At 44.9% G+C, this 22,097-nt stretch overlaps 2 protein-coding genes across 5 annotated transcripts in view; one reads left to right on the forward strand and one right to left on the reverse strand.

Moving 5' to 3' along the window:
• Nucleotides 1-4,540, forward strand: part of SLC6A20 (solute carrier family 6 member 20) — a 55,239-nt gene extending 50,699 nt beyond the window's left edge. Inside the window, exon 12 of the transcript XR_003585985.3 lies at nucleotides 1,184-4,540. The gene's annotated coding sequence lies outside the window, so the exon portion shown is untranslated. The remainder of the gene's footprint in view (nucleotides 1-1,183) is intronic.
• The window catches only part of SACM1L (SAC1 like phosphatidylinositide phosphatase), a 53,139-nt gene continuing 34,030 nt past the window's right edge, over nucleotides 2,989-22,097 (reverse strand). For 2 of the 4 annotated variants that reach the window (XM_004018518.6, XM_027957741.2), the window contains 10 exons: nucleotides 21,753-21,821; nucleotides 19,011-19,090; nucleotides 16,024-16,122; nucleotides 12,222-12,360; nucleotides 10,194-10,263; nucleotides 10,003-10,075; nucleotides 9,195-9,288; nucleotides 8,995-9,087; nucleotides 7,538-7,595; nucleotides 2,989-4,847 (listed from right to left, as the gene is read on the reverse strand). In XM_004018518.6, the coding sequence (XP_004018567.2) occupies nucleotides 4,711-4,847; nucleotides 7,538-7,595; nucleotides 8,995-9,087; nucleotides 9,195-9,288; nucleotides 10,003-10,075; nucleotides 10,194-10,263; nucleotides 12,222-12,360; nucleotides 16,024-16,122; nucleotides 19,011-19,090; nucleotides 21,753-21,821 (912 nt within the window). In that variant the 3' untranslated portion in view covers nucleotides 2,989-4,710. Of the gene's footprint in view, nucleotides 4,848-7,537; nucleotides 7,596-8,994; nucleotides 9,088-9,194; nucleotides 9,289-10,002; nucleotides 10,076-10,193; nucleotides 10,264-12,221; nucleotides 12,361-16,023; nucleotides 16,123-19,006; nucleotides 19,091-21,752; nucleotides 21,822-22,097 lie in introns of all 4 variants that reach the window. The other 2 variants (XM_060402608.1, XM_042236384.2) reach the window with 2 other exon arrangements.

Genomic DNA, 22,097 nt, shown 5'->3' on the forward strand with positions numbered 1-22,097 from the left:
AGATGGAGAAAGCTAGGCATGGAACCAACCAGTCTACAGAGTATAAACCAAGAGCCCTGGGGAAAAACAAAACAAAACTGTGCTAGACTGCATTAAGTTTGAGGTGACTGTGCATCAGGGGGGAGGACATGGTAGACAGCTGAACATTAGAATCTAAGCTTCGGGAAGCATCCAATCTAGAGGCATATTTTTGGGAATCACAGTAGAAAGATGCTATTCAACCACGGTTTCTCAATGGCATCACCGGGGGCAAGTGTGTACGTGGAGAAGAGGGCTTAGGCCGGAAGGCTACAAAAAGCCCCATGTTACAGACACAGCCATGGCTTCCTTTCCATCCTTCTCACAGAAGAGGGGGTCTGTGTGCCTCCCCGAGCATCTGAATGGGCTTCTGAGTGCTCCGACCAGGGAACCTGGTGGAAGGGACGCCCTCTGACGTCAGAGGCTCGACCACACAAGCTTCCACCTGGATTACTGGACCCCTCACTCAGGCTGCCCCAAGGCTGCAGAGCCATGCGGGAGGCGCTGAGCTAACAGAACCAGTGGAACTCACCTTCTGGCCTCCTTTGTGTAGCGCTGGACCAGGGAGACCAGCCCCTCTGTCAGCTGAGAGACCCGAGTCAGCCCCCTGGGTCACAGGAATCACCCAGCTGAGCTCACACCCAGCGGTGACTCCTGACTCACAACACTGTGAGACTACCTTCCAGCAACAGGAAACCAGAACACAGAGAAGGTATCAATGGGTGAGAGCATGGAGTAAAGAACCCAGGAGGAGGTGTGCTCCCAAAAGCTCAGACAGAAGGACATCTCCAGGTCTCCTAGACATGACTGACAACCTGTACATTCTACTTCTCACCTCAGAATCTACACTTAAACCCGACTGTAACAGGAGATCAGTTTAGGACATGAAATGTAAGACGGTATTTTAACGGATGATACTGTAGCTCTGCACAGCTAGAAAAATAAATACATAAAAAGCATGCATCATTGAAAATAGTGAGTGAAGAAAGAGGAACGCCTGGGCCTTGGGCTAAAACAAAAAGGAAAGAGAAAGTCATGTTCAGAATAATCGGTTAAAGGAAGTGCTAAGAACAAGCAGGCCATCTAACCAGTTCAGCCAGGGCCCGGGTAGTCGTGGCGATAATTACACGTCACAACAACTCATTACCTGTTCCGCTCCCCGCAGTGAAACCCCATTCATGGCACCTCTGTATGACGTCCAACCCAGAGGACGGGAGCTGGACCTCCAGGAAGACCTTCCACCTGTAGATTACCTGGGATTCTCAGCAGGTGTGTGTGTGCGTCTTCGTGGTGATCTTAGTGAACTGCCGTGTGGATGAGAATCAAGAAGTGTGAACAGACCAAGTTCAACACTTGAGTGAGGCCCAAATACAAATCTGACCCCACGTTTTTCAACTCCAAGGCCATTGCTCTCATGTGCGCCTTATCCAAAAGCAATTTCACAGGATGCTCTGTAAATAAAAATATCCCACAAACCAACAATTCTGGTGCTGCTGTGTTACACACACCCCTCTCTAAGAGTCAGTTTTCAAACCTCTGACAAGCCCAAGAGTTGAGACAACTGTGACTTTAATCTGATGTCTGCAAATGGCTCTCACCCCAGATCCCTACTGTCAAAAAACAAAAACAGCTACGAGTACCTAAGACTCGGGTTACTGCAAAACACCCTCCAGAGAACCCTCTGGCCCACAGACTGAGGAGCCGGGGCCCCGAGCTCAGGGCAGAGCCAGGCCACCCTGCAAGAGGCGTCAGAGTGAGGACGCGTTCTCGGCAGTGGAGAAGCCCGACGCCCCTGGCAGTGGAGGGAGCCTGCGGTCCGACAGAGGCAGTGCTGTACCACAGGGCAGGGGAGTCGGCAGGCTCTCTGCCGACTCTCCCAGGAACCAGGCGGGACGAGAAAACTGGACCGCGTGTCAGATCACAGCACACAGTCCCTCCTGGGCTGTGCTCCTCCATCCGGCACCTCAGGTTTGGCCACACGACCTGCTCTGACCAATGAAATGGGAGCAGAAGGGGCTGTCACCTTCAAGCGGAAATGTCTCCCTTTCCTTCCTGCCAGGACAACTGGTCAAGTTCCCGTGTGAAGCTGTTCCATCACTGGGCCCCAGAATGCAGACGGCACGTCGCAGAGCTCCAGCAGACCCTTCAAGGATACACAGAAGCAGTGAGAAATAAGCCTTTGTTTTTTTTATGCCCTTGAGATCTGTGGCTCATTTGTTACCTTAGCATAACCTGATCTACCTGGACGGATACAGACCCTTTCCTTATTTTACAGGGAGGAAAAAAGACCTAAAAGGTGAAAAGATCAAAATTATGTCAGAAGGACCCCTCCACCCCCACCTTGGAGTTGAGCCATGTGGCCTTCCCAGGCACAAGCAGTGGGAGGAAATGTTTGGTAAATTCAATACCACTGATATTGCACACTTCTTTCACCAAAAGTAACAAGAAAATGAAAAGAAAAGTCACAGACTAGAAGATACATATAGTACACATAACCAGCAGAGAATTCCTCTACAAACAAGGATTCCAACAAATCTTTAAGGACAAACAATCTTACAGAAAATGGTCAGAAGACCCAAAGGCACAGCACAGGAAACCCGATTCTCACCAGCTCTGAATCATGACCTTGGATTGCTCCCCTCCTTCCAGGCTACGCGACCAGACCTGCAGAGAGGCCCTGCCCTGTACTCGAACCCCGCGTGGTCCCCTCCCGAGTGCGCCGACCCAGTGACTTGTTTCTAGTGCAGAGACTATGGCACACGTGAGATGAGAGGACACTTCGGAGATGAGGTGAAGAAGACTGATTTACAGGCTTTGATGAACCAAACTGCCAAGACGGAGAGGCCTATGTGGCAAAGAACATAATGTTTTAAAGATAAAAATGACCGTGCATGCTTTGCATGATTCTTAAAATTCTGAAATAAAAAAAGAATATCCCTTTGAAGACAAGGTGTAGGAATGACACCAACATTAGTAAGAAAAGAATATGTCATTTTATTTTCACTTACAGATGAGACAGTACATGAATTTAGGAATAAAATCACTGCAGGTTTCTGAAATATTGACACCTCAAGGTCTAACACACCAACATTAGCCCATTCACTGCAAAACAGCCACATTAGCAGTTCAGATTTGGTCTCTGTCATGGTTGTTGAAATAAGTTCTTAGTATGAAATGCCCAGTAGCATCTGACGATACATCACAGTAGACATGAGCCGAGTTTTGATATTTCCTCTTTGGAACAAATGATGCTTATTTACAAGTTAAGAGTAGGCAGTTCTAATTACTTACCCTATTGTGAGTGTTAACGACTGACTTTAAGCTACAGAGGGTTTTCCAGCTATTATTTCCTTTAGAGTTTCTAAAAGCAACAACTCTTATTAATGTTTATAAACAATAATGTTGGAAAAAAAGGTGATATTAAAATCAAGGCGCTTTTTAGAGATATTTAAGGACAACAAAAGGTATTACCATTGGAAAAAAAACTGTACATATTTTCAAGCACAACACAAAGATTGCAGCAGGATTTAATCGAACTCTTTTAAAATAGTGGCGACTGCACTACCTTAGATACTTTCTAGTTTTTAAACCTCATAATTACAATTTCAATATACAGTTTTCCGACTTATTAATTAGAATTATGCACAGCTTCTAAAGTATATTTTTCAGGTTTATTTCTGCACATAAATTAAAGCTGTAAGTTGGTCCTTGATCTGGAGAGCGATAACTACCTGGAAGCACTAAATTTCAGACACACTTATTGATGCCAACAAAAATAATTACAGAGTGAAAAGCGCCAACACTGCCGTGCGTGGACAAGCAACTGCTGCCTCTAAGGGCAACACGGAATTCGGCATGAGACGCGCTCAGGGACCTGCATGTCTCGAAGAAAGACGCTAGGAAAGCACAAGGGCCAGGAGGGAGGAGCTGACCAACCGAGGGTGTTTCCCACACTGGGGCAATCCCGAAGACCAAGGAGGCTTTGGACCTCTAGCATGAGGAAGAGACTTTACATTCGCTGATTTCATCTACACCTTTTAAAAAAGATAGACTATATCTGAACTTCTTTCATCACACTTAAACTGCACAGATCAAGCTGACTGAACTCGTAAGGCAGCCCAACTAGAACTCGAGAGGAACACCATACCCTGGTCTCCTCTTTCCTACTATGTAGTCATGGACAGTTTCGTCCACTATCTGATCTATTAGATTTACATGTTATGAACAGACTAGATAGCTTATCGTTAAGCTGTTAAGAAAAGTCCAAAGGTATGTGGAAAAGTAAGCCTGCTAATAGCAACTGCTTTTACAGTGACAATAAACTGAGCTAGAAAAATAATTTCACTGTTTCAAATGAGGGAAGAAGCTAGATTTTTTAAATATATTACTCATTCTGCAATGGCTGATTAAACTGACGATGTATAGGTTCCTTCCATTCGTGAGCTGAATTCAGGTTACATTTTGATTATAGACTAGCTTCAAATTATAAATATAACTATCCCAATAGTAAAGAGATCATCAAGGCAGTAACACCAGATCAACCCTAAGTCAACACCCCCACACCAAGCACAAGATGTGCTCCTGGATAAACGATTTACAAAGACCTCGGCTGCCGTGGAAAGCGGGTCAGTAAAGACTCCAGTTCTGCATGATGGAATCTTCCAGGCCAAGCCGCTTTCCACAGACACAAATTCAGTCTATCTTTTCTTTTTGGACCAATCTGGGAGCATCAACAAAGTCTTTGCCATTGTAAAGAATAATAAAAAATGTTCCGATGCTTGCAACTCCCCAGAAGAGCACATAGGCCAGTGTTTCTGTCCAGGTGTCACCTGTTGATTTTAAAAAACAAAAAACTGATAAGTAACAAGCCATTTTATTGACACCAGTTCCAGCTTCCAGCTGTTTAGCACGTCTTGACAGCATTCAAGTTTACAAACACATCCAAAGGAAAAACTTAGGAACCTCTCAGTTAAGGTTTGAACCAGTGGTTCTCTGACTCTGGCTGGCTCGAGAATCTTCTTCAGGGCTGGAAACAGTGTCAGCTGCGAGGCTCATCCCCAGCCTGTGTGCTTTGGCAGGGTTGGAGCAGGGCCCCCGAAGCTGCATTTCTCACAAGTTTCACAAGTTCCCAGATTATGCTGATGCTGCTGGTCAAGGGACCACGTTTGAGAACCACTTGACTACACTTCCCTGGTGACTCAGACATTAAAGAATCCACCTGCAGTGCAGGAGAGCCGGGTTCGATCCCTGGGTCGGGAAGATCCCCCAGAGAAGGGAATGGCAACACACTCCAGGATTCTTGGGCTTCCCTTGTGGCTCAGCTGGTAAAGAATCTGCCTGCAATGTGGGAGACCTGGGTTCGACTCCTGGGTCAGGAAGATCCCTTGGAGACAGGCAAGGCTACCCACTTCAGTATTCTGGACTGGAGAATTCCATGCACTGTCTAGTCCATGGGGTTGCAAAGAGTTGGACACGACTGAGAGACTTTCACTAAAAACCAAAGTAGGGCCTAGAAATCAAACACTGTCATATCTGACACCACAAAGATCGTTATGTCACAAGTAACTGACGTCAGAGATTACTATCCACAGCATCCAGTCCGTCTTCACTTGTGCAACAGTCACATTTCTACAGCTGCTAATTCTGACAGCTCTGGGTTTTAAAGCTCTCTCTGGATAAAGAGAAATGCGGCTCCTCAAAAGTCCACCCTGGGTCGCTCCCCAAAGGGATGGTCCATTTGCTCCGGCTGAGTCTCGGTCCTGACATCCCTGGTTTTGCAGACGTTCTATAGGGAAACGTGCGTATATAAAAAGACCAAGATAACTCAACAGTGGAGTAGCTCCCAGAAAAGGCATCCCCTGGGCAGTGTGTTAAACAAAGAAAGCAGAGGACCAAGGGCATGGACTGAGCCATGAGCACCACAGTCCACTGGTCCCTCCTTTTCCTTCCTGCCCCGAATGTGACACAGGCCCCCGTCCTGGCACACAGCGATGCTGCACTCGAGATGCCCCGGCCTGTTTTCGTACTGAGAGTTCTTACATTTTCAAACAGCTGCAAAAACAGTACGCAAGAGAGACCATACGTAGCTTGCAGAATCTAAAATACATATTGTCTGGCTCTTTCCAGAAAACATACGCTAACCTATGCCCTAGAGTAACAAGAAGGCAGCTCCTTCCCGTGCTGTGACCACCTTCACTGCTGAACACTCAGGGATTACAGAGACGAACAGGTTCTGAGCCGCCCCTGGAGAAGCTGGCAGAATTAGTGTGTGGGGTGAACAGGAGGCCTTAATTCAGGAAACTTTTGCTGAGGGCTTCCTGTATCCAGTATTCTTGCCTGGGAAATCCCATGGACAGAGGAGTCTGGTAGGCTACAGTCCATGAGGTCACAAAGAGTTGGGCATGGCTGAGGCAACTTAGCACGCATGCCCTGTATCCTAGGCACAGGAGGTAAGATAGTAAGTAAGACAGTCTTTGCCTTCAAAAAGCCGCTGATGTGCTCAGAAAGATGAGCAAGTATGCGAAGCATTCCCACTCTGCCAAACTAGAAACACATGCTGGGTGCCGGGACACCATGGAGCGGAGCGCCTCCGAAGATGAAATCCCTCAGTGCTGAGGCTGTTAGGAGAGGAGTGCTCTCGAGGGAGCGACACGCCGCGCTGCGGAACCCAGAAAGGGGGAGCTGAGGTCTGTGCAGGGGAGCGCAAAGGGACACTCGATGAGAGGGGAGCCTGTCAGCCCAGCGATTTCAGGACGCAGGCTGAGCCCAGCGGTGCCCTTCAGAGTGGCTGAGGCTGCACCTCCAGGCAAAACACCAGCATCACACACTCATTCTCAGAGCACTGAATATTACTAAATAAGCAGTTAAGTAACTTAACCCCATTAGTTTAGTGACACAGGAAAACACTAAGAGGAAAAAGAAAAGCAGCAACACTCCTGTTTGTTGGCTCAGGTCCCTAGGCAATGTTTCTGTTTAAATTTAGTAAGTAATGTATTAATCTCTAATAATATTGACTGGCCCAACAATAGGTGGTTGGTTACATAAACTATATATCCATCAACGGAATACTTTGCAGCCATTCAAAATAAAAGACATGGGGAAACATGTATACTACTCAGTGAAAAAAACAGTACAAAAAAGTTTATAGGATCTGCCTTTTGAAAAAAAAATACACATCTATAAAGATTAAAACATCAAAATGTTAAAGAGTAATTAGCTGATCTCTGAAAGGCAAGGTGAAAACATTTTCTTTTTTGTCTAACTGTATTCTCTGTAATTACTATGTATTACTTTGGTAACGAGAAAAAAAAAGTAAAGAGCTTAAGTGGAAAAAAACACACCATCAAGCTACTGAGTATGCATTTTCCTTCCTGTCACATCTAAGGACGCACCTCAGCCGCTCCCTTTGCTCATCCAGTTTAACAGGGACACACCACGTACTGAGCAGGTGCAAACTGAAGATGCTGTACAGGAAAGCTCAACATTCTAAAAGATGAATGTGAAATCAGTGCAGACTTACCAGCCATCAGCAAACAGATAATGCACATGGAAAAGGCAACAACCATGATAATAGGCAACTGGAAAAGGAAAGAGAGAGAGAGACCATCACGTAAGATGCTAATCGATGGTTGCAAAATCAGCTTCCCTGAGAGACAACAGAACCCGTCTGCATCTAAATACAAAATACCTTTCAGCACAACATCATTAGAGTTTTGACCGTAACTGTCCAAATCTTCAAACAGATTAAAAGAAAGTGGAAGGAGGTCACCCAGATGTGTACTCAGACTCTAGGCCCCCGACTCCAGGACACCCTGCCCGCTGGCGTCAAACCCCAGAGAGGCTCTTGCAAAGTCTGGTGAATGAGTCAAATACGAGAGACGTGTCAAACACATACATTGACTTCTACATCGCAAGTTTGCCTCCAGCAACCGCTGAACCTCGGGGGGAGCAGAGTCTCCTTGAAACAAGAGAGCCCCACACCTGTTCCGCATCTGTGTTCTCACTTAAACAGCATCTGCAGCTGGACGTCTAGGCGCTTCTGCGTCTAGGCTACGGTAAACGGCGCTGCAGTGGACGCCGGCGTGCGTGTCTTTCACAGCTGTGGTTTCTCAGGGCACATGCCCAACAGCGGGGCTGCTGGGTCACACAGTGGATGCATTCCTAGCTTTTAAGGACGGCATGCTTTTCTCCATAATCGCTGCAGCTAACATTCCTGCCAACAGTGAAGGAGGGCTCCCTTTCCTCCACATCCTCTGCAGCATTTACTGTTTATAGATTTTTCAAAATGTGGTGCATATATACAACAGAGTATCACTCGGCCATAAAAGAAGATCAAACCTGAGTCAGCTCTAGTGAGGTGGATGAGCCCAGAGGCTGTTCTACAGAGTGAAGCCAGAAAGAGAAAAACAGATACTACGTATCAACCCATATATGTGGAATCTAGAAAATGGTACTGATGAACCTATCTGCAGGGCAGGAAATACAGGTGGAGAGGAGAGGCATGTGGGTGCCGTCAGGGAGGGAGAGGCTGTGACGAGTGGAGAAGTAGCACCGACGTGCACACATGATCGTGTGCAAAATGGGAGCTGGTGGTGAGCCGCGGGGAGCCACAGGGAGCCCACGGCCGTCTGCGCTGAGCTGCAGGCGGCCGGATGCCGGGAGGGGAGGGAGGCGCAGCAGAGACGGGCTGTGTGTATAATTATGGCTGCTGCACACTGCTGCACAGCAGAAACCAAGACAACACTGTAAAAATGAACAAAACAACACAATAAAGGAGCTGCAAAAGACAGTCAAGTTTGAGAGAGGACAACATTCCAAAGTTACCTCACTCTTCTCCCTGACCTGCTCCTTGGGGCAACATAAGTATTTATATTCCATTTAGAACAACACATAATGTTTTATGTCAAGGGGTGTTGGACCATCTGTACCTTCAGTCACAACTCTATTAACAACTTAAAAAACATAAAGGTTTCTTACAGCCAGGAACTTCAGATCTCTTGGAACACTTAAAGGACTATGAGATTCTAATTCATCCACTGAATAGTTCCCAAGAAATAAGTCTATGGAATCCTAGAAGAGAAAAAAAGGAAAATAATAACTCCCAAATTAGGTATGGGGAACAGTACAAAAACACAGCCACCAAATAACCACAAATTAGCATGAGAAAACTAACTTACTTGTCTAAATCCATCAGAAAAGTTGTTCTTGTAATACCGTATTAATGAGTTCCAGCCATCCATTATAAGTCCCAACTGAGTTCTCTTCCCAGTTCTAGTTAAATAAGAGGTTAAGTTTTGAGTTACAGATTTGCATATTAAATTCTCACACTGTTTATAGCCAATAACTACATGGTAAGGAGATAAGTAAATTATAAAGATTTCTTTTTTAAAATCCTTGAATATATAAAGGAGACATCTCACAAAAGAAACTGTACTGACTCCAAGAAATCTGCATCCTCTTTCTAAAGCATTATCACAGTAGACACAAAGAGGAAACATGCTCAGTTCCCCTTGCAAAGATAAGAAACAAGAAGAGAAACACACAGCCCAGGCTAAGTGGTATAAAGCGAACAGACTAGAAATCTTATCTTGCTCCCAGGGAATCCATACAGCAGAAAAAGACCCAACCACATCTGTAACAAATTCAAAACATTCCAACCTCTCACTACCCAGTGCGGTCCTTGAAACCAGCTCTAGCATCACGCAAGCACATAGTCTCAGGCCCCTCCCAGACCTGCTGAATGGGCGTGGGGTGAGTCAGCCACAGTAGGTGGCTGAGAGGAGCTGAGGTGCCCTGGTGCTCAACCCCACTGTGCGCCAGAATCACCCAGGGACGCTAACAAGCCACCGCTGCCTGGGCCTCATCTCCCCCGAGTCCCAGCTTGACGGCCTGGAGCGAGGCCCGGGCACCGGCGGGCGCTCTTGGGTGAAAGCTGCGCGAGCGATCTGCCATGCACCGGAGTGTGCGGCCCAGCGCGCGGCTCACCTGGTAAAGTCAGTCTTCAAGGCACCGGTTCCCGCGTACTGTTTGGCACAAGCATTTGCATTGTCAGCCCAGGCTGTGGAGGGGCAAAAAGAGGAAAAATCAGTTAATAACCACTGACAACCAATGCTCTAAATCCAAAATGTTTATTTCAACATTTGAATGACCTTGCCTCTGTTCAAGAAATGACCTACCATTTTTGTAAATCTTCTCAAATTCATCTTGTTCTTCAAGCTTTTGTCCCACATGCAAAACTCCTAGTCTCTGGAATAAGAATCATACCCATGTTTACACGTTACAGATTTCAGCATAGTCTCCACAGAGTCTCACGTGCTTGCTGGCTTCAGCCAGATGTTTTCCCTGTAACACAGCCCTCCGCTGCTTAGCCCGGCTGCAAAGCCTCTCTCTGGGCTCCCATCCGCCCACAGCCCCTCTCCCCGCTGAGCCCCAGACCACAGCACCCGCAGCAGGACTGGGTAAACCCAGAGACAGGGGCAGAGGTAAAGGCGGGGAGTATGCAGTCAGTGCTCCCTCCTTCCCTGCCCCCGCCCCCAACCTCCCATCACCTGGACCCTGTGCCCGCCTCAATTCACCACCCAGACTGCTGACCTCCGCACTTACCCCTAGCCAGGGGCCCTTTGAGAACTAGAGGAATGCTACCCCCTCCCTCGCCACAAATTGCACAGAAGCACAGCCCTCTGCATATCATCTCACAGGACCCCGGGCAGCCCGAGTCTCTCTGCGGACTCCCCTGTGGAGTTCACTGACCACGGACTGGACTCCTACCTTGGCCTTTGTTTCGGACCCGCAACCCTCTTAGAGCCACTATCCTCACTGCTCGCCTCCGATGGCCTCTCCCTCACTCCCCCAGCACAGGGCCTGCCCACCCCAGTGACCGGCCCTCTCTGGAAGGGGAGAGGCACAGCTGGAGGCCCCACGTCAGCGGGCCCTGAGGCTGGAGAGGCTCCTGCCCCCAGGCTCTCTGCAGGCTGCTGAGCTTCCATAGGACTGTTTTTAGCATGTAAATTAGTTAAATACAGATTACAGAACCCAGTCCAATAGATTTCTGTTAGCCAGCCTTGGAAGCAACCAGTCTCAATATGGTTTCTGTTGAAAAATATCCTCTGAAGTAAATCCATCAGACTGACGAGGACACACATCACACAAGCTAGAGTACTCAAAGGCGGTGCCCACGCCTTCAGCATGGCCACGCGAGGGCTCGGGGAGGCATTTTACTCCACAATTCTTCCCCGAGTTCCACAGAACCGCCATAAACAAAGATGAATGCTTACAAATTATTTAGGCAGGAAATCATCTGGGAGGCATTTTGTTTGCTCCCTACAACAAACACCACTGCGGTCTGGAAATCTAGGCTGTATGTATTTTTAACTCCATATATAAACAAAAGAAACTATTTATACCTACTCTTTCTCAACAACACAGTCACACTGGTGAAGCAAAGCTGTGTCACCAAGTATTTTCCTGGGTGTTAACATCCCTTGCCAACAGTAAAAGAGATGCAGACAACACGACCTAGAGGCCCTACTCTGTGCCGCTAGAAAGGAAACCTTCCTAAATAAAGGTAACACCAGCAAGCCTCTTTTACTGTTGCTGGCAAGTATTAGGGGTACACTGGTGCAGCCCTCTTGGAAAGTATGCATGCACGCGAAGTCGCTTCAGGCGAGTCAAACTCTTTGCAACCCTATGGACTGCGGCCCGCCAGGCTCCTCTCTCCATGGGATTCTCCAGGCAAGAATACTGGAGTGGGGTGCCATGCTCTCCTCCAGGGGATCTTCCAGACCCAGGGATCAAACCCACATCTCTTATGTCTCCTGCACTGGCAAGCAGTGCCACCTGGGAAGCCCCTTGGAAAATATAAATTCTCTTTAACCCAGTAGGAGTTAACTCAAAGGAAATAACCCAGGCTAATAATATTATACACAGGTGTATTCTCTACAATCGTATTTATAAGCCAAAAATGTAGCAACGTGAATAGCTTAGTGAATTACAGCACAACAGTACAACTCTTAAAAAACTATAATGCTAGAGCAGAATAGCGAACTTTAAAACTGTATACACACACTGACCGTGGTCATGCAGAAACTACACCCGTGGATGCCAGGACACAAAACCACAAAGAGCCGGGTTAGGGCACATGGACGTGCTTTATTCCTGGTTTTCAAAAATTGCTTACTTAATAAAAGAAAAAAAAGCACGTGCACCTGAAGCTGGGCCTGAAGTGAACGGCGAGCCAGCAGGCTCTGGATCACGTTGGTTCTGTCCAGACAGTCCATGCAGTTGCTGCGGAACACGCCCTCCTGGTTACTCAGCACCGCGCCGGCTGGGTCTACTAGAAAATAACTAAAACATATTTGTATAAACATTCTCATACCAAAGCCAGCCAAGCGATCTTCCCAACCCAGGGATCGAACCCAGGTCTCCCGCGCTGCAGGCAGATTCTTTCCCGGCTAAGCCACAAGGAAAGCCCAAGAATACTGGGGTGGGTAGCCTACCCCTTCTCCACGGGATCTTCCCCACCCAGGAATCGAACCAGGGTCTCCTGCATTGCAGGCGGATTCTTCTCTGAGCTATCAGAGAAGCCCTCCCACTAAGGACAGTCCTCCTATAACACAGGTCTATGTCAGAAACAGTATTAAAGCCGGTACATTAGCGGACAGACAGGAAATGTACAGTTCAGGTATATTTGATCACCAAAGACCAAGAGGAAGTGTGAACAGAACAGGCAAGACAGACTATCTCAAAACAACCGCAGCATCCAGGTCACTTCACCCGACAGAGGTGAGAAAGGAGTCGGGAGTACTGCAGCAGACGCCTCGGGCCACACCATGTCTCCCCAAGGCCACAAGGGGGCTGCCTTTGACCTAGCGCAACTATGACCCATTCTTCCGTCCCCTGTGCCGGGTCAGAACTCCCTGAGTTGTTCATTAGAAATGAACATGCTTGACCTTCACTTTTAACCAACAACTCAGAAATAAACTGAATAAGAATCTCTGAAGAAAGGATTGGATATTGTGCATTAAAAACATTTTAATGGCTAATATATGCAAATAGTACACAGTTTATAGGGTATACTAGGGTATTATTTGAAACATCTGTTTTACTTTCCCCCTGAATCACCCAGATGTCTGCACTGGAACCAAACAGTTACCAGTTCCTGTGGTTCCGTCATTGTTAACAGTATGTTCAGATAATTCTATGAACCCCCAAATCTGACAACAAATAATGTAGCAGTGAGGAGCGTAGACTTTGCCAGCAAAGTTTGCTAGCCGTAGTTCCTAGGCAAGTTACTAGCTGTGTAATTTTAAGTAAATAACCTAATTTCTCAGAGCCTATATATTTTCATCCACAAAGTGGAGACAGCAGCACCACCAAGAGGCTGCTCTACAGTTAAATGAGATCATGTATAATACATATAAAGTGCCTGGCAGAGTGTATGGGACAGGAAATACAATGAATACTAAACAGCATTACATTAACCACAATTATTCCCTAATATCAAAAAGTGAAGGGGAAATACAATAGATTCACCACAAGCTAAAAATCATGATCTTAAAAAACAGGGGCGTAAGGGATTTCCCTGGCAGTCCAGTGGTTGACTCCACGTTTCCAATGCAGGGGACATGAGTTAGGTTCCTGGTCAGGGAACTAAGATACCATATGTCAGGACACCAAAAAAAAAAAAAGGCTTAAAAGAATGTGTTTAGACTGAAGATATACAAGAGGTTCATTCCAAACCAGTGAGGTTCAATTAGAGTATGTATATATAGAGTGCATGTGAGTGCTGGCATCCCATTCAGTTCAGTTGCGTCCGACTCTTTGCGATCCCATGAACTGCAGCACGCCAGGCCTCCCTGTCCATCACCAACTCCCGGAGTCCACCCAAACCCACGTCCATCGAGTAGATGATGCCATCCAACCATCTCATCCTCTGTCATCCCCTTCTCCTCCAGCCCTCAATCTTTCCCAGCATCAGGGTCTTTTCAAATGAGTCAGCTCTTTGCATCAAGTGGCCAAAGTATTGGAGTTTCAGCCTCAACATCAGTCCTTCCAATGAACACCCAAGACTGATCTCCTTTAGGATTGAATTGGATCTCCTTTAGGACTGGATTTCCTTGCAGTCCAAAGGACCCTGAAGAGTCTTCTCCAACACCACAGTTCAAAAGCATCAATTCTTTCGCGCTCAGCTTTCTTTACAGTCCAACTCTCACATCCATACATGACCACTGGAAAAACCATAGCCTTGACTAGACAGACCTTTGTTGACAAAGTAATGTCTCTAGTACTTATAAAATAAATAATACATATTTTATAAATATTGCTTCTTAAACTACATAACAGGTCTAAGAGATAAGTATTATCATCTCCACTTTCCAGATGGAGAAATCAAGGCTTAAAGATAACTAACTTGCTCCTGTTCACACGGCTAATAAGAGGCAACCTGAGATTTCAAATACTCTGGGTAGGGCCCCAAAGCCCAGATTCTTTCCACTTTCCCCCAAATCCCTGAGAACAAATGTGCAGAGAGGTCTGAAAGTCACAGTTTCGTGAAAGGGGTCTACTATCCCTGTGGAACATGGTGACTGCAATGGACACAGATTTTGGCGTGAATCTCTCCTTCTTTCTTAACTCTTGTGGGGCTGCAATTAACAGGGGAACTCAAGGAAATATTCCCTGACAATGTTTCTCTACACCCCAGTAATGATATAGGTCATCCCCTCTACACTAGCTATGCTCAAAACAAAACCTCATGGGGAAGGGATGGGGGTGGGGGAAAAAAGCAGATTAAACTAACTATAGCTGGGATTACTGGATAAGGAGATGACAACCCACTCCAGTATTGGCCCAACCCACTCCCATTCCAGTACTCTTGCCTGGAAAATCCCATGGACGGAGAAGCCTGGTAGACTACAGTTCATGGGGTCACAAAGAGTCAGACTTCACTTTTCTTTCATTACCAATACAGAGACTCTCAAAGATTTTAAAAAACATGAAACAAAAGGTTGTAATTAAAGAGCAGGCAGAGGCAATTCTTGGAGAAGGAAATGGCAACCCACTCCACTATTCTTGCCTGGAGAATCCAATGGACAGAGGAACCTGGTGGGCCACAGTCCATGAGGCTGCACAGAGCTGGGCATGACTGAGTGATTTAACAGCAGCAGCAGGCATTACTTAATATGTATACAGATATTTTTTTCTTAAAGCTGACCAAATGACTATAGGAGAAGCTTTACTATGTTACCATGAAACTAAAATTAACACAGTACATTTGGCTTGCCAGGATTAGAACTACAAAGGAGAAAGCAAAACAAAACGAGACTAGTTTCCAGATTCCTACTTCTGGCTCTAAAACAGGTAAAAACTGACATGCATAGAGTACAGTCCATCTATGAAGCCTCACAGTAATTAACACCTTAACACACATAAGTACCATAAAGGTATTTAGACCCTTCAGTCCATTATCCTCCCCTGAAGACTTTAAGAAACGATTTAACAGAAGTAAAGATGTCTTTATACCCAGTGATTCACTGAAGCACCATCTTTCAGGGATGGAAGAGAAAAGGAAATGAACCAGATGCCCAGTGTGAAGACGAGCATTTAGCTAACTGTGCTGCGGTACAAGGGAACACAGCGAAGCCACTGAACGCTCACATTACAGAGTCTTGGTGGGCTAACGACAGACAGTAATGAAATAGTGAAAAGAACTGAACATAAAACAGTAGCCAACTATCTTTAATTGAGTAAAAGTTTGTAAATGTGTAGAAGATAATACATAAAAAAATGAAAATACCTAGACTTGGGTCATTTTTAAGAATTTTAAAATACTTAAAAATCACCAAACCTAATCTTTCAGGAAAAAAAAAAACAGACTGAAAATGAGAACAGAGCAGTGCTATGAAGCTGGTGAACTCTATGCGTAGGTCTGCTAGCTAATGCATGACATCTGTGATTAATGCATGCATCTATCTCACCCCTCAGTTTCCACAGAGAAACAGCAGAACTTACCTTAATTCATCTTGCATTTCTGCTACCTGATCCAATAAAATACTCAGCCGATCCCACCTCATATTTTTACATTCCTTATGGAAGTCAAAGGCAATGTACCTAACAAAACAAAAGATACTCAGAAAGTGACTAAAAATTAATCATTTTTCCTTTAATACTACCTTCATAAGCTGATCCTCCTCTCTAAACACATTTCACCTAGGAACATACATTTACTCTGGGTTTACCACTATACATACACACACACAGAGGCATGCACAGATACGCTGACCTTCTCATGCGCATATCTAGTGAAGGAAAAAAATACACACTTGTATCTTTACATGTTTTTCTATAGGCCCTAAGATAGGCGTCAACAAGCCCAGCAAAAGGCTAGAGACGTGAGCTCAGGCACAGCAATGAGGCATGTTAATATAAAGTAGCCTTGTCCAACTGAGTTATCTACTGTGTATTTATTCTCTGCCCCAGGTGCCAAGAATAGGGCCCCTTTCTGATTTTCCAATCAATTAAGATATTCCAAATGGTCAAACTCGATTCAGGCCAAGGAGGGCTGGACTGTGTTGGGTACTTGAGGCTGTGAGAAGAACAGAAACAGGATGGCCCCTACTCCGGTTGTTACTTGTTCATCCTGCCAAAATATTCACTTTATCAATATCCACACATCACACATGCAAGTGGTAGAGAAAACTTTCTGGTCTGTCAATCGGTAATGGGTTGTTTTCAGTTATCTGATATTTAAGAGGCATAAATCTCAAAGCTGGAACACATCTATCAGTGAAGGTGTCCTCCTAGGAACTTGAAAATGCTGCCCCTTGAGAGGGAGAAGAAAATCATTAACCAACTCCCAAAAGTCAAGAGAGGAAGAAGAATGCAAAGCACCTGGGCACCAGGGTACCTGAAGATTCTCACACAAGCCACCTTCACCCAACTTCCTATTCAAGCATCAAGTCAAGTCATGGAGGAGGAGGACTAGAAGGACACTACACTCTCCCCAACAGAGCAAAATTCAGACTAGGCGCCTGCTCTCGTGTGACCTCCTGGCTCCAACGGCCGAAGGGACAGCAAACACCAATACAGCATGTGCTTCCAGCAGGTCAAGAGAGAGGTTCTATCACCTTAGCGGTTATCTCAGGGCATAAGAGGGGCCTTAGCCACTAGCATAAAAACAGGTTAGCCAACTGTGGGGCCTTGTCGTTGCTGAGTCACATCCAACTCTTTTGCGACCCCATGGACTGTAGCCCGCCAGGCTTCTCTGTCCATGGGATTCTCCAGACTAGAGTGGGTTACCGTTTCCTTCTACAGAGGGACCTTACACATTAGCATAAAAACAGAAGCTAGCCAACTGGGAGCTAACCTCTATTAGATGCCAAAGTAGACTTTGGGCAGACTGAGAGAGGGGGAAGCACTTTCAAAGGCAGCTGCGTTAAAACTGGTGGCATCGTATTTATTTTTGGAGAGCTCTGATCATGGCCATAGACTCGTCTGAAGAATTTAAGTGGCTCATTAGCACCTAAATGCATTTGGATTCTTTGGCTTACATCATTCTAAAACTATGTTTGTGTCTTCTCAGAATATGTCTCACATCATTTCGGTAACAATAGCTTTAGGGTTTCATTTCTTGGCAGGAGCCTTCCGAGTGCAGTGGAATACCAAGGGCACAGCTTTAGACTGACATATGCCTCAAGTTCTCAAAGTTAGCTTCTGCTGCAAACTCACCTACAGAAACCCTCAGAAACACAGAAAAGGTCTTAACCAGGGGTGTAACCCAGCAACCAGGAGATAAACTTTTGCTGGAATATATGATACATGCTGGACTTTAAACCCAGAGATTCTGATTTTTCAGGTCTTAGATATATTCTGAGTAATTCCTCTGAAAATTTAAGGCACATCTTGGATAGGAGTCACTTCTCTGATTCACTCAAAGTGTGTTTGTGCAGGTTCCACCGTGAGAAGGCAGAAATGTGCAGGAAGCAAGGGTCTGAAGAATTTGCTAGAGTTTTTGAGTTGGATAAAACAAACTTAATTTCTTCCCCAAAGGTTCATTATGTCCTAATTTTGTTTAAAATTTTCTATAGCTTAAAAAAAATGGTCCCCAAATAACCCAGTACCATTTCTTTGAAAGTCTTCCCCAATGCCTGTGACCACTTCCTACCAGAGTACACCTTCATCTCCTGGCCCAGATTCTGGATGCAGGACGCTCCAAATGGGCTGACTTTTCACCCTGCACATGTCCACAGGGCAACTACTACTGTTTTAGGATCCCTCTCTTTTCTGACAGAGCTTCAGAGAATTTCTAACCATTGTCTGGTGACTGACAGGAGAGATAAGCTGCTGCTCCAGACGAGGCCACCACACAAGAGTAAGCTGCTCCAGCTTGTGTGGGGTCAGGACCAGGCAGAGGCGAGTAACTTAAAGACCCAATGGCTGTGGCAACACAAAGCCTCAAGGTGAGGATTTTAACCAAAATTCAAATTTAAACTCAACTGTTAAATTATTCTGTACAAATGAGCTTATTTAGAAGTAGGGTCATGGATGCAGAAAACAAACTTAGGGCCACCAGGGATATGGGTTGCAGGGGGTAAACTGGTAGACCAGGACTGATATACACACACTGCAATACATAAAGAGATGAAACTAACAAGAAACCGCTGTGAAGCACAGGGAACCAAGGAACTCTACTCAGGATTCTGTAATGGCCTATATGGGAAAAGAATCTTAAAAAAAAAAAAAAAGAGTGGATACATGTGTATTTCACCCTGCCATATACCTGACACTAACACAACACTGTAAATCAACTATACTCCCAGTAAAAATTAAAAAAGAAGTTATCCTGCAACATGAATTGAGTCTGAGAAAACTTCAAGCAAACAAAATCACGCTTTAGAAACAGCGAAGTGAAGTAAGTCTAGAGAGAGACCAATGTGCTTGCATGCACACGAAGTGCACACCTAACCTGAAAAGCCCAAAACAGATTTCTAGTGAGGTACCTGATCATCCCGTTCCCCAAGGAAGACACCATTGTTGCAAACGCCTGTTCAAGTGGCTTCTCTGAGCCCTTCTGATTCACCTGTAAAAAATTAAAACCACCATAGCTTTAAGTTTAATTAAAAGGAGACAGGGACATCAGCAAAATGGCAGACTGTGAAGCTTTAAGCTCGTGTACCCTCACAAAAACATCGGAGAAAAGAGATGCTGTCTAAACCAAATTTGTAGGAACTCTGGAAAACAATCAAAGGTTTTTAGCAACCAAGGAGAGGTCCAATCACAATAGAGCCATCTTCAAACCTGGAGGACAATTCTGTAGCATTCTTCTTGTCCTTGCCTTAGCCTTTCTCCAGTGCAGTGACAATCCTAGCTTAAGCAGCAGCAACAGTTCTCAGTCCCTCTCCTCTAACTGGAGGGAGCAGACGAGAACTTAGTTGCAAACTATTGCGTATGTTTTGTTCTGATCTGAAGGAGTGACTCAGTGGTCTCTGTCCTGCATAAATGTGAACACAGGCAGGGAAAGTGCTCATATAAGCTGCAAGAGGACTACAGACCAACAGATGCCTAGGGCAAGATAGTTCGCGTGGTGACACTGAAAAGACCATCCAAAGCCTGCAGAAGCAGCTGGGGTGTTAATGATAACTTTTTGGGAAATTAGGATATTAAAAAACAGCCACATTCATGGAGGGTTTTAGAAAGCCATGTGCATACCGAAGCAAGAGGCACACTCTGAGAAATCCTAAAAAGACGTTAAGGCTTCACCTCAAGCTAATCTCTAGGTGCAGAGCAAGCCTAACTAAATACGTGAAGGACTGCTCCACCACAGAACCAGTCAGCAGAAATTGGGAGATGGGTTTGTTCTCTTTTTTGGTTTCTCCTTTGTCTACTTCAGGTCCTGATACTCAAGGAAATTTCTATCACACTGTTAGCTGAACACAAGCAAGCTCAAAGAATAGAGACTTTAGTGAGCATACACAAGGAACAGTCTTTGCAAAAATAGTTTGGAAAAGTCTCAAAACAGATGGATTACTATAGCATTCAACAATCAAACCAAAAACAAAACAACAGGAAACCCCTAGGAAAGAAGAATCTGACTTCCTGAGTTACTGTATTATGTACATCCAATTCCCTGTTTTCAACAAAATCATAAGGTATACAAAAAAAAAAAAAAAAAAGGAAGACAAGGCTTAATGAAAAAGGGTAAACTGATAGAAACCATCTCTAAAGAAGCCTTATTTATAAAGAACTTTCAAAATAACTGTCCTAAATATGCTCAGAGCTAAATGAAAGCACGGACAAAGAAGTAAAGGAAATCAGGAAAACAGTATATGAAAAAAACCAGAGAATATCAAAGAAACAGAAATTATTCTGAGGAACCACACAGTAAGCCTGGAGTTGAGAAGCACAAGAGGGAGACTAAAAATTCACTAAAGGAGTTCAACAGCACCTTTGAGCAGGAAGAAAAAAGAATCAGCAAACTTGAAGACAGAACAAATGAAATAATCAAGTTGAAGAGAAAAGAATCAGAAAACTGAACAGAGTCTAGGGGACTTGGGACACCACCGAGCACAAAATATATTCACTATAGGAGTCCTGGAAAAAGGAGAGAAAAGGCCAGAGAGGTTATAAAGAGAAAATGGCAAAACAACTTCCCGAATTTGATGAAATATAGAGATCTTCAAATTCAAGAGGTATCCAATCTCCAGATGGGACAAATCCAAAGAAATTCACATCAGACATTATAATCGAACTACTTAAAGACAAAGAGAGATCTTGAAAGCAGCAAGAGAGAAAGGACTTGTCACATACAGTGATTCTGAGTAGAATTATATGCCAATTTCTCTTCAGAAACCTTAGAGGCCAGACGGCCATAAGTTGGCATATTTATAGGAAAAAAAGGTCTGTCAACCAAGAATTGTATCTCTGGCAAAACTGTAATTCAAAAATGAGAAATTAATAAGATATTCTTAGTTTTAAAAAAGCTGAAAGAATTGGTAGCTCAGCTGGTAAAGATTCTGCCTGCAATGAAGAAAACCCTGGTTTGACTCCTGGGTCAGGAAGATCCCCTGGAGAAAGGATCGGCTATCCACTCCAGTATTCTTGGGCTTCCTTGGTGGCTCAGACAGTAAAGAATCCGCCTGCAATGCGGGAGACCTGGGTTCGATCCCTGGGTTGGGAAGATCCCCTGGAGGAAGGCACGGCAACCCACTCTAGTAATCTTGCTAGGAGAATCCCCCACGAACAGAGAAGCCTGGCAGGCTACAGTCCATGGGGTCGCAAAGAGCTGGACATGACTGAGCAACAACGCACAGCACGGCACAGATCCGCCCTAGCAGAAACACTCCACAGAGTCCTCAGCTTAAAACGGAAAGACACTACAAAGTAACTCAGAGCCAGGTAAAGAAAAACAGCCTGCTCAAGACAAGCAAGACACGAAGGGATAAACACTGCACAGCGTGACTTAGACGAGGCACTTAGAACAGGCACGAGACAGAGACAGAAGCAGAACAGAGTTACCAGGGGTTGAGGTGAGAGGGATAACAGAAGGTGACTATTTAAGGGAGACTGAGTTTTTGTCTGGTACGATGAAAACTTCCGGAAATGGAGAGTGGTGATGGTTGTGCAACAATAACTTAAGGCCACTGAACTGCACACTTAAAAATAATTACCAAGGTTAAATTTTGTCATGTTAAAAAAAATATGCTAAGGTTTTGTGCCCCAAGAAATGGAAGAAAGACACATACCAGATTGATTATGACTTGTTTTCCATAAATAATTATTTGTGAATCAAAATGCCTTTGGAAACCGTCCATCTAGAAAGAGGGGGAAAAAAAGTTATACACTTTACCAGATTACAAGAATATTTCCAGGATGTTTAAAAGGATCTCCTTAAATGTCCTATCTCTATATTCAAGAAAATGACATTAAGCTGTCTTCTAGATATTCTAAATACCATTTAGTAAGTAGTAATTATAAGCCATTCTACTCTGAGCTACAATATTACTATTTTATTTCTGAGCTTAATCTCAAATAGAATACACTAAATATTTTAAACAGCATAAGGTTGCAAATTTTACTGAGATCTCTAA

Source organism: Ovis aries, chromosome 19 (genome assembly GCF_016772045.2).
Source record: "Ovis aries strain OAR_USU_Benz2616 breed Rambouillet chromosome 19, ARS-UI_Ramb_v3.0, whole genome shotgun sequence".
Taxonomy (NCBI): Eukaryota; Metazoa; Chordata; class Mammalia; order Artiodactyla; family Bovidae; genus Ovis; species Ovis aries.